General features: G+C 39.0%; 1 protein-coding gene across 6 annotated transcripts in view; it reads left to right on the top strand.

Moving 5' to 3' along the window:
- The window catches only part of PTCH1 (patched 1), a 75,529-nt gene that overhangs the window by 31,497 nt on the left and 31,484 nt on the right, over positions 1 to 12,548 (top strand). For all 6 annotated transcript variants that reach the window (XR_007505154.1, XM_049796249.1, XM_049796248.1 and 3 more), the window contains 9 exons: positions 244 to 313; positions 426 to 517; positions 1,970 to 2,168; positions 2,810 to 2,931; positions 4,236 to 4,383; positions 5,160 to 5,291; positions 5,606 to 5,761; positions 6,390 to 6,488; positions 7,813 to 7,938. Coding sequence is in view for 5 of the 6 variants with exons in the window: in XM_049796249.1 (XP_049652206.1) it covers positions 244 to 313; positions 426 to 517; positions 1,970 to 2,168; positions 2,810 to 2,931; positions 4,236 to 4,383; positions 5,160 to 5,291; positions 5,606 to 5,761; positions 6,390 to 6,488; positions 7,813 to 7,938 (1,144 nt within the window). In the remaining variant the exon portion in view is untranslated. The remainder of the gene's footprint in view (positions 1 to 243; positions 314 to 425; positions 518 to 1,969; positions 2,169 to 2,809; positions 2,932 to 4,235; positions 4,384 to 5,159; positions 5,292 to 5,605; positions 5,762 to 6,389; positions 6,489 to 7,812; positions 7,939 to 12,548) is intronic.

Below are 12,548 nucleotides of genomic sequence, written 5' to 3' on the forward strand. Positions count from 1 at the left end.
TTTTACAGAGACTTTGAGATTAACTGAAACAAATGTCTAGTCTGTAACTACAAAAAGAAAGGCCTTTGCTTTTTTTGTGAGGTGGTGTATATCTATGCTGAATGATATTTGTCTTTCTCAATGATTTGCTGCTAGAGGCCAATATGTGTATACGAGTTGCAATTTTAAATGTCTGCTACATTTTAAAAATGACTTTTCAGTAGTTGTGCAAGAAAAAAAATTTGTTCTTTATATTTCTTACAGACAATGGAAATTGGAACATTTGTGTTATAAATCAGGAGAACTCATCACAGAAGCAGGTTACATGGACCAGGTACATGTAGTAGGCATTTAGTTATAAGATTTATGTGTTCTCATGATTCAGCTCATGCTGCTTTGATTATATTCTAGTATAACTGTGTTTTTCCCCTTTCTGATTTTGACAGATCATAGAATATCTTTATCCTTGCTTAATTATCACTCCTTTGGACTGCTTCTGGGAAGGAGCAAAGCTACAGTCAGGAACTGCCTACCTATTGTAAGCATGGGTTTTTATAACTTTCTGGTCTGACTGATTTTAATTGTATAACTGTGTATGATTTTTCAGTTGCATTCCCATTTTTTATTCATATTCTGGTTAAGTGTAGTGTCTCTACAGAAAATATGCATGGATTTTTTTTTCATAGAACAAAGATTTTCCTGTTTCTAAGAGATGATTTGTAGGCATTGATTTAAATACTGTGTTATGTTATTTTTCCTGTTCTGCTAGCATGCAAAATAAAATGTAAGTTCTGAAGTCAAGCTTTAAGAATTTTATGCTTCCCCCACCCCCACCCCCCCCCCCCCGCCCGCAAATAAATTTGTTTCTGGTTGTTTTGTTGGTTGGTTTGTTTTTTTGGTTTTTTTCTTCATAAAATACAAAAACACTGATTGGCTGGGAATTTTATTCCAAAGAAAATGTCTTGGGTTAAATCTCAAGTCTTCCTAAGGAATAAAGAACAAATCCTTTGCTTATGAGATCGTTAAAGAAACCATATAGTATCTTTTATGGGTGGTTTCTCACAGTTTACAAGTGTGATATTATATGCCCTGAATCCTTTAAAGAGTTAATTGTTAATCTGTGCAGGCATTTTCTGTTAATTATGCAAGAGTTAGCATTTGAGTTATTGTTTCTGTCCTGGTTTGCATGTCTCTGTAAAAGCAATTTGCAATGGCCATCTCTTAACCTTTAGTGTACAGTTTTAGATGGGGAAATAAGGGGGTTTGTGTTTTCTGGTTGGGAGATTCAGAATAATGACTTAAGCCTGGTTAAGCAGATACAGTGTGGTTTGAACCACAGAATAAGGCAGCCAAAAGCCTTTCTAGTCTGTCAACATCACAAATTCAGAAGTGGGGGGTGGGAGACGTGACAGCGATAGTGGTGACAGCCATGGTAGCAGGAAAGCTTGATGGTTGATAGTCAAGCTGCCAGAGCATTTGAAGGAGCTCAGTATTGTTATAGATAAACAAAGATCAGCTATATTGATTGATTACATTTGCAAGATGATTATTAGACTAGCAAGAAGTAATCTGATACTATGAGAAAGGCTTTCTTTCCTCAGCCCCCTCTCTTCTTTCCCTCTCCCCTCCCCCCCATAGTTCTTTGAAGCAGCAGTTGGCTGCTTTTTTGTATTTAGGTGCTTGATGATTTGTTTTGCTTTGCTTGTAAATGGAAGTATTTTTAACCTCTGAATATTCTGTTTTATACAATAACTTTGTAAGAACTGAGTATTTTTGTTAAAATTACAACGGGGCTGCAAGAAAAGTACATAAACAAATCTAATTAAAACGTGCCTTACATTTTATGAAACAATCTTTCCAGAAAAGGTTTAACTTGTCACACAACATAACTCAATTATTTGTGCAAGTACAAATTTTAAAAGTATGTTTGTTTCAGTACTTCTTTTGTCTTTTGTGGGTGTGTGTCATTTTCTCCTGGTTTCTCTTGCAGAGGGAAGCCTCCTTTGCAGTGGATCAACTTTGACCCCTTAGAATTCTTGGAAGAGTTAAAGAAAATAAACTACCAAGTGGAGAGCTGGGAAGAAATGCTGAATAAAGCAGAGGTTGGTCATGGTTATATGGATCGACCTTGCCTGAATCCTGCTGATCCCGATTGCCCAATCACAGCTCCCAATAAAAATTCCACCAAAGTAAGTTTGCTTGTCCTTGTGCATATCTTTTCAAGGGAGGCAGGGGTAGGGGGAGGTCAGAGGGGAGAGAAGAAGGTACCATTTTCTTCCAAGCTATATGTAGTTCATGTTCTTGAGTGATGTCATTTTTCTGTTCCTGTTATATGCTGTTAGCCCACAGCCACGAACTTTCCCTCATTCTGTGATGCAGTGCTTAACCCCGCATATTCAGAGTGAGAGTACAGTTGTCAGCTACTGGCTGGGTGTGGCAATGCAGTGATGTGGCATTTCAGCAAACCTGATGCCTCAGACAGACATAGCCACTGCTGTAATACAGCTGCCGCTATACACTCACACCATGCAGCAAAGCCTTCCTTTAACTAGTGCCAGTTCTGTTGATTTTTGTGAAGAATTTGAAGTCATGGGCCCCGATTTTGTACATCCCTTTATCAGTCACATCAGGCTTTGGAGAAATTGCCATCTGGTCAACAAGTATCTATCTGGCTGATTAGTTCAACTTGATTTGTTGAACACATTTCTCTTTGTAGACCTCCTAGATTGTCTTCAATATCCATTATTCTAGTACACTGGGAGTTGAATTAGGGTATGAATTTGTCTAAAGTTATGAAACTGATTAATTGCTTCTTTATAACTTCTTCCAGCCTCTTGATGTAGCCCTTGTTTTGAGTGGTGGATGCTACGGACTGTCAAGAAAATACATGCATTGGCAGGAGGAGTTGATTATAGGTGGTACAGTCAAGAACACTTCTGGTAAACTTGTCAGGTAAACCGATGTTTAAAGAAAATTTCAAAGTTTTTCTCTGTTAGAGTTTCGGTTTTGGGGCACAGGGGGAGTATCATGCAAAATCTACTGCCCTTGATGTGTATTATAAACCCCAGTTTGGAAGGACATGCCTCAAGAGAACAGAATTTAAAAGAGTGATTAGGCAGTTGTTTAAATTTAAGGAGGCATCATTGCTTCCTGCTTCTAACCTCAGAATGACGGTGTATGTCACTCAGAAAGAAAGCTTTTTCCTGGCAACTTTGTTGTTTAGAATGTATGTATAAAGCATTGAACAGTGTTTAAAGCACTGAATAACTTTGATCACGTTTTGAAATACGATCAAAGCAAAAAGGGAAAAAAAATAATTTGTATAATGTGCTCACTCATTTGACTTCTCTTAGAATTCCAAAATCTCCACTGAACCTTTTGTTCAGGATCGATATAGAGAAAAGTCTATTTTTATGTCCCTACATCTTGAATACAGTTTTGAGTGATAAAACAAACCCCTTTGTTTGAGACTTCTTGAAGTAGTCATGGAACACTGGACTTCAGTGGGGGAGAAGACCTGTGAAATAGAACTGTTCTGAAAAATGTAGGCCATACTAAACTAAATGAAGCATAATTCTTCCATAGTTAATACAGGGAAGTTTTACTAGAACTTTTAATATGAATATTGACCTTTTTTACATTCACATTAAACATTGATAAGTCTTTCAACAAGTAGCCAAAGAATGTATTTAGTGAAAAATAAAATAATGCCTTAAGCTTTAAAATTTGTTGGATACAGTTGCATACTGTGGAAGTTCAGGATGGATAGTTATTGCCATTGTGTGCTCCTCGCAGCTTGTCAGGCATCAGGAGTTTAATCTGACATTTCTCTCCAAGAGATGAAAAAGACCAAGGTCTTCAAATGACAAATTGCCAGCAGCATTTACAAGATCTTGTAGAAATAACTGTTCCTGTGGCATCCTCAGAGTAATCTGTCTATCTGTCATGAACTTTGTAACTTGTAGAGTTACATTCTTTGCTCCTGAAACTGATCCTATTGAAAATAATGGCAAAACTCTCATTAACTTCACCAGTGAAACCAGATTAAGCCTCAACACTGCATAGACCAGTACAGCTGCACCAGATAGAGAGTAGAATAATTATACTCTGTTCAATTATAATACAAGCATGTGTTCTATAAAATGAAGATGCTAGCTCCTGTTAGGGTCTCATTTGGGACTTGATGCCATGAAAATAATTTCCTGGAAATGCTCATTTTATGCCTCTTCCCCCTCTCCCTTCTCTCCATGTCACAGTGCCCAGGCTTTGCAAACCATGTTTCAGTTGATGACTCCTAAGCAAATGTACGAGCACTTCAAGGGGTATGAATATGTTTCACATATCAACTGGAACGAGGATAAGGCAGCAGCAATTCTGGAAGCCTGGCAGAGGATGTATGTTGAGGTAAAATTGAAAATAACGTAGATATCGTGCTATAAAGTCCTGCTAAGATCCACTGCCTTCTTCAAGGAAGATGCTTACACCAGAACTGAGTGATTGCCTCCGACTTTTTAAGCTGATTCCCCCCCCACCCCCAGCCCAATTAAGAAGCTGCTTGGTTATTCACATGCAAGAAGCCATGAGGGTTTTGCTCCTTGCTGTCTGGGACATTTTTGCTTTGCTGGGGCTGAAAAGGAACCAAAGAGCTAGCTGGAATTTAACAGCGTTTGGTTGGCGTGGTTGTTCTAAAGGTGTCTGGAAAACATTAGCCAGCCATGGGCTGCTCTCCCCGCGGCAGCCTGGGTGGGGAGGCTGTGTGACAGTGCCTGGCTGCTGTGTCCCAGGCTCTGACCTCTGCTGCGCTGCTTCTGACCTCTGCAAATGGCCAGGCAGGGGGAAGGAGGAGCACCCCAAAGAGGTCGCCGGCCTTGGGTTACAGGCAAAACGCGTACTGCAGCAAATCCAGGGTGGAGCTGTGGGAAGAGGACTCAAGCTAAAATGTTTGGAATGGGCTGGGAATGCAGTAGCTTTTCCTGAAGGATGCAAAGTCTTGTCTGGTAATCAGTAGCTTGCAAGAAATAATTACCAAACACATTTGTGTACTACCAGCGTAATCTCTGTGTAGGGTGTGGGCTTTTGCAGGAACGTTAATGAAAAAGTAGTTGATGTCAGATGTGTGCTGTAGAAGATGGTAATGAATTTTTCTTCAGTCGTACGAAGTTTTATTTTTCTTTTCATAGGTTGTTCATCAAAGTGTTGCACAAAACTCTACTCAGAAGGTGCTCTCCTTTACTACAACCACCCTGGATGACATCCTAAAGTCATTTTCTGATGTCAGTGTTATCAGAGTAGCTAGTGGCTACTTACTAATGGTAATACAATACATTTATTTAATTTTCCCTGGTAGTAGAGCAGGGCTTAAATATCTGCTCTGTTGTTACCAGTCAGTAGTCCAGAACATTTTAGGCATGTTTAAAATAAAAACTAGTTTGTAAACTTTTGCCTCAGGCTTGTCGCTTGTTCCTCTGTGTAACATCTGTGATGTGTCTATTCTATTTACAAATGTTTGTAAGGATGTGTATTTTCAGTGGGGAGAGAGAGCTGTTAGAAAAGGATCCATTTTAATATTTTGCCTTTTTTTCCCCCAACTCCGTCCCTCTCTTCCCCTCCCACCCCCTTGCTTTAGCTTGCCTACGCCTGTTTAACAATGCTGCGGTGGGACTGTGCCAAGTCTCAGGGTGCCGTGGGGCTGGCAGGAGTCTTGTTGGTTGCACTCTCGGTGGCTGCAGGATTGGGCCTGTGCTCATTGATTGGAATTTCCTTTAATGCTGCCACAACTCAGGTATTTAGGAGACACAAGTCTGCTGTTGAATTACAAGTACTCTGTTAGTAAATGAACACAACTGAATCTTTGAGGGGAAAAAAGCTGCAAAAGTATTTTGGCTCTATATCTTTACTTGTGCCTTTGTCCTGTCTCATAGCTTGTGCTGTGAGAAATTAAGTGATCGTGCTGCCAAACGGTATTAAGGAAAAAGGCAGGTATCATGTACTTTGTTTAATTACTAGATCCTGGGTTATTTGATTTTTCTGTGTCCTGATACAAGTGGAGGCATCCAGTTGTACATAAGGAGCTGCAGGTTTTGTCTTTGCATCTGAATGTATTGGGATGTTCAAATTCTGAAACTATTCTGAATGTAACATGAATTATTATCAGATAGTCTTTGTCTACCCAAAACTTTAATTACTTTTGGTGAGATTTTTTTACCTGTAAATGGTATAGTGCAAGTTCCTCAGCAGTATTCCAGAAAAAAAGTTAATAGTTGTATTGCATCCTTTTGATTTTCATTTTACCCTTAGATTTGTGTACAGTGTAATGTAAAAGTTGCTTTAATTAGCCCTTTAATGGCTAGCTGCATGGCAGGTCATAAAACAACCTTCTTGATTTTTGTTTGTTTTGTTTCTCCCCCAAGGTTTTGCCTTTTCTTGCTCTTGGAGTTGGTGTAGATGATGTTTTCCTTCTGGCACATGCATTTAGCGAAACAGGGCAGAATAAGAGAATTCCATTCGAGGTAATGACAAAATAGGGATTTGGGGGAAGATAAAACAAAAGGCTTCACATAGGAAAAGATAACTGTATCCAGAATGAATTAGTAGTGATTAAAAAAACCCTTTTTTTTTTTCTCAATAGCTTTTCCTAGGGTCTGGAAATTCTTATTTCTGTCAAAATAGGAAATTACGGCAATATGTGTGATCCTAGAATGTTTTGGAATGTTCACATTCTTTTTTTCTTCCTTTTTTTTGATAGTGTCTCAGATTTATTTCGTCTTGAAATTTTAGTTTATAGCTGTCATATAAAGGCTAATTTACATAATCCAAATTCTGCCAAAAATTTTGGTGAAAGTTGATGTAAGTTTAGGAACAAACTCAAATACGAGTCTGACAATTAACTGATAGAATGCTTTTAATGGAAGAACACAAATGTTAAGGTGAAAAGAAGGAGAAGGAGGACAGCGTAGAAAACAATTTTTTTATTTGTATCAACCGTTACCTTTACTTATGTGTTACAGCTTTAAATTTGTGTTATTCTGAATAATTGTCTCTGTTTTTCTCTTCTGATGTTTGTAATTGACCATGAACATTTCAAAGCATAACTTACTAATGTAACAAAATCTGAGGTGGTGCACTTTTATGATCCTTTCCCTTTATTGACCTTTTTACCCTCAGTCCAGAGTTTCATATCCGAAGTGCAAACCGTTTAAAAGCAATGTGTATTTGGCCATTCTGTTTCGTACAAGGAGCGTTTTCCATGTGCTTTTCCCAGCTGGTTTGGCATGCAGGCACTACAACCTTGCTCTACTGTAACTTCCATATGCTTCAAAATAGCCTGATGGGTTGGGAAAGGGTCACGTGTTTATTTTGATTTATCTGCATTCTTTGTGTGCAGTCCCTGGGTTTTGGGTTGGTTTTTTTGTTTTGTAACATCTTTCTTCAAGATGTTTAGCTATGTTATGCCTCTATGCTGTTAATATATGCTTATATTGTCTGAAAAATGAGAACACCAAGTAACTCCACTGGTAGAAAATACATCCTACTTTATTACAGAGGTATTTGATAGAATGTTGGTAACTTAGTGTTCTGAAGCTACAATCAGCTTTGATAATGTTTTCTACCATCAAAAAAACCCATGAGCATTTCATTTATCATCTGCTTTTCTCCTCAACAGTATACTTAGTGTATCATTTATTCTCACATATTTTCAAATGCACATTTGTATTCGGAATTTCATGGTAGTAATTTTTCACTGTTACTGTGTTGCATCTGTAGGATGACCCGTTCATTTGCAGGACACCACCTTATTCACTTGACTTTTAAGATATGTCATTTGTTTTGCAGGACAGAACAGGTGAATGTTTGAAGCGAACAGGAGCAAGTGTAGCCCTTACATCTATCAGCAATGTTACTGCTTTCTTTATGGCTGCCTTAATCCCTATTCCTGCTTTACGAGCATTTTCACTCCAAGTAAGTTTGTATGGTATTTTGCTAGCTCTTATGCATGGTCCCATCATGAAAGGCCAGTGATGATGCCTGTTAGTGGTAGTGTTAAAGTCTGTGTTCAGTGCTGCTGCAGTGTGATCACTGTTTACCATAGATATGGGTAATAACAACTGCTGTCTGCTCCTCCCACTTCTCATGCCTGGAGTCTCTCGCATCCTGTTAGCAGGTGAAAGAATACCATGCCCCATCACAGCTGGGTTCAGTGCAAAAAACAAGATGTATGCAACTAAGCAGAAACAAGTCTCCAGAACGATTTGCATTCTTAAGCCAAGAGGAGTAGACTGTACTGTAGTGTGTACTGTAACATTCCTCACTAGCAATTTAATCCTTTCATTCATTCATGTTTGTCCAATTTGCTGCTCTTATAAACTATAACTAAAGTGCAGTGGCAGCAGCCAATATGCATTTGCCATATTAATTACTACTGCAGCAGTTTGTACTGCCTTACTCCCAGTGTAATTTTAGCAGCCTTAGAGAAAACTTCAAGAATTTTACGTTCCAACTGCTTTGAGAGAAAATGTGAATTTTATGTGCTGAACCATGTATCGCTCACTCTCCCTTTCTCTCTTTGTCTTCTTGTATTTGTGATTATATACCTTCAGGAATATGAAATATTAAGGATGCTGGCGAAAGCTTTCTTCTAAAAGCAAGGGCTCTTTGAAGAAAGCTTGGGGAATTTCTGCCCTGACACAAGCAATTTATAGCACTGTCTGACCTTGGTGCAGAGCAGGCAAACTATACTTTTTCAGTAGTTATTTTTCTTCTGCTGTAGCCTGGTTCTCCAGTCATTTTTCATTCTCCTTGAGCCCTTGGCTACCCGGAGGAAGCAAGGGCTGCAATTTTTCTTAATACATCTGGCAATTATTGCTGTTTTCGGAGATTTAAGTATGCCTGCATTAAGCTGTAAAATGGTAAACTGTTTGCGATTGCAGTTATGTTAGTAATAAGCACTAATAATTTGTTTGCCATTTCCTTCTCAATAGGCAGTTTGGTAGTGAACAATAGAGAAAGTAAAGGCCTTAGTGGTTTTCTGCATTGTTTAGCAGATGTCTTCGGCAACTATAACTAGATCCTTAGTCCTGAATGGTTAGCAGTATTTAGCTCTGCTAATTTGTCAAAACCTAGATGTCTCTTCTTACAGGTGATGTGACAGTGAATTGTTTTATTTTATGGGAGAGACCAGTGTCAATGTGTGAAATATTTTTGGAAGTGTAACACTTATTTTCTTGGAAGAAGTTATTTATGTCTCCTAAATCTGTGGCCCAATTTCAAACATTCAACATGTACCTTAAGCAGCTGACAGGATACTGGAGATCTTCACAAGGAATCAGAGGAGAAGGCTTGTTTTGTCAGGCTTTGTAGTACCTGTGCTTTAAAGAAGTTACTTCAGCCTAAATGTGTCTCATAAGAAGTACTCAACACAGATGAGCCATTTTGTCCTAATTGCACTGCTGAGCTGTTGAGTGGGAGCCACCAAAATTAATTCTTATCTGATCAAATTTTGCTCAGTCTTTCTCTGTTCTCACTTTTCACATCAGAACATGACAGGTTGCCTTTGGAAGATATGTGGGGACAACAGCTGTAATTGTTACTGTAATCTGAGTATAAGTTAAATATACCTTTCCTAAAGTCTTTTTGTTTTGCCTGCTGCCGCACTGTAGACTGAATCACTGAAAGTTCAGAAAACTAAGTCTGCATAGCAAAATGACAAACAAAAAGTTTCCAGTGAGATTTCAACATAATTCATGTATGAACATGTTGATATTATTCAGAATAAAAACATGATGATCAAAGTCCTTTTTAAGGCAGTGATTAATATGGAATCTATGTGTAGGAACATTTGGGTGTCCAGAAATTAATGTTTGAGTTGCTCAATCTTTTCTCACATGCATCTGTAATTTGTCTTTCCTTGCACATAGTAACCCCTTATATGTATGTAAGAGATGGAAAAAGTGCAAAAAAAGGGCAGCCGGAGACCTGTAATGAGGATTTATTGATGCTAGAGCAATATATATAAATGATACGTATATAAGTTAGGAACTACTAAAATAACATCCTTTGTTGTTGGAAAGGAACATCTATTACTTGCTTTGCCTAGCTTCACCAGGTAAAACCAAAATCAGGTGATACATTAATCACAGCATTCAGAATCAGATAACCATGGCAGATTTTGGTGGGTGGTCTGTATTTATATATGGATTTCTTTATTTACAGTCTTCTTCCTCCCTCTCCCTCTTACTCAGGCTTGTTTAAACAAGAAGTGCTTGCTGTCTTTGATAGGTTCCTAGTGAGACTTAGAAAGCAATGAAATACTGCATTTACTTTTCACAGATGCTGCCTTCTTCTCATGTAGATAGTGAATTTTTAACAGATGGACTTAAAAAAGGATTGCTCTTGACCTTGTTTTGCTCTTCATTCACTTTTCTTAAGACATTGCAAGATAATTGTCAAAGTTTCCATAACTTTTGAGGCCCAGTATCTGTAAAATAACCCAGCTGCTGAGGGAGAATAAATGGTTTCCTGCGTCTGCAAGCCCAACTTCTAGTTAGAAACTCATATTTTGCATATCAATGCTTTCTTCTTTCTCAGCTTCTGTTCTGTTCTGCCAGCTAAAGCAGTTCATTGATACCTCAGAGTTGTTAATTTACTTTATGGAACTCAAACACTGCAAGGCTGATGCTGTCTTAGGAGTTTGCTAGGGTTAGCTCTTGTTGAATTTTAAAAAATGGAAATGAGTCCTTTTGAAAGTGAGATTTTTAATATTGATTCCATTATGCAGATAGGGACTTTTTTAGCTTTTTCACTATTTTAATTTTTTTCCATTTGTTGATCTTATTAGCCCTTTATTTAAGCAGTTTTAGGGCTTTGAGATGCTGAACATGTCCCAAATACTCAGTCACAAGAATCACCTGTAATAGTGCTCAGGACTTCGAAGGAGTAGGTCCTTGAGTTTTCAGATGTGTTTCATTTCTTAAAATTGTGGTGAAGGGGGAGGTTATCAGAGAAATCCACTGAAAGTTTTTGAAGTTTGCAGTAGGAATGTCTTAAACATAGCCCTTTGTTATGAGTATAAATGAAAGAAGGCAAGGCAGAGTGTTAACTACTGCTCGGCTGAATTATTTCCTCAGACAGACTATTCAGACACTGTTATGGAATAAATTCTGCCCAGGAAAGAGAAGGTACAGACAACTCCACAAAAATTCGTCTAACTCTTCTTGCTTACACCAGAAACTTCCTCCCCTAACAGCAGAGGAGTGGTGTGGATTCACTAATGAGCAGGAGTGAACTTTTCCCAATCAGTCTTAGCAGTAACTTTTTCCCTCACTGTAAGAATGACAAGTTTTTTTCCTAAACGTAAAAGTGCATTACCAGGTGGTGGGTTTGTGGAAAGAGAGAATCTAAGTTTTTAAGCTCATTCAGTTATCTTACTCTGCTGAAGTGGGTTGTCTCCCTCCTTTTACCCATGTCATTTACCTTTCCGTGCTCCTGACACGAGAATTTAACAAGCAAAATTAAAGCCTCAGGGAAAAAGGCGGGGGGGGGGGGGGGGGGGGGGGGACGGACAAGGGGGGTCTCCAGGTCTGTGCGCGTTGGGAGGGAGTTGCAGATAGGCAGCAGTAGGGTGGAAGTTTCCCTGACAGACCTCCTCGTCTGTTCATCACCTCTGGCTATACAGCACACCCGTTCTCCTTGGGTGGGCTGCCAGGAATGGCACATAGCAGCACATACCTTCAGCGGGGCCCCAGCCTACCAGCCTTGCTCCCGTCTCCCTTGCTGCCTCCAAGCACAGACGGCCATTCTTCTGTCTCTGTGAACAGTTGCAGCAGCAATAATATTTTTAGGCTGTGCATTATGAAAAGATGCAAAAAGCGGAGCATGTTTCTCAGGAAGTGACCAACATTTTTTTCTGATTAATGGAATTTTTTTACTACTCTCTGATCTTATTTCACTGAATGCCTTCATTTTACACCCTTGAGTAGGCCCCATTTTATCCCTTCTAGGACTAATCTTACCTTTGTTGATTTCTCAAGGAAAAGGTCTGAGCCCCTTCCTCTCCCATTTGACCATTTGTCTCTGAAGGCGTGAGAGAAGATGCCCTGTCCCAAAAAAATCCTAAGCATGCTCTCAGCTTAGATGCTGCTAACAGGTTGCCTGTACTCTGGAAGCTCTGATACCACAGTTTTTTGTTGGTGCTTTTCCAATCAATGTAATTGTTACAGACTGGGTATTGCCACGATCGCATTTCTCATACATCCCCATTCCCAGCCACCGAATGTCTAAATGGTATTGGGAGGGGAAGTGGTGGCTGATGCATCAGTTCAGAGATTGAGTCACCCCCCAGCAGTTCTTCCTTCCCTCTACTTATCAAGTCACAGGGTGTTTTTTGATGGGACAACAAATTAAAATTGATACAAGGACAATATCTTCTTTTTTTAATTGTGAAAACTGAGAACTGTTACGTCCTTGAAATGCCGGGGAGGTGGGTGAGGGAGAGACAGTGTGCAATATATAGAAAATGTGGTGTTAAGCTCTAGCAATCTATTTAAATATGAATCAGAACAGGGAGGATTTTT

Source organism: Accipiter gentilis, chromosome Z (genome assembly GCF_929443795.1).
Source record: "Accipiter gentilis chromosome Z, bAccGen1.1, whole genome shotgun sequence".
In the NCBI taxonomy this organism is placed as follows: Eukaryota; Metazoa; Chordata; class Aves; order Accipitriformes; family Accipitridae; genus Astur; species Astur gentilis.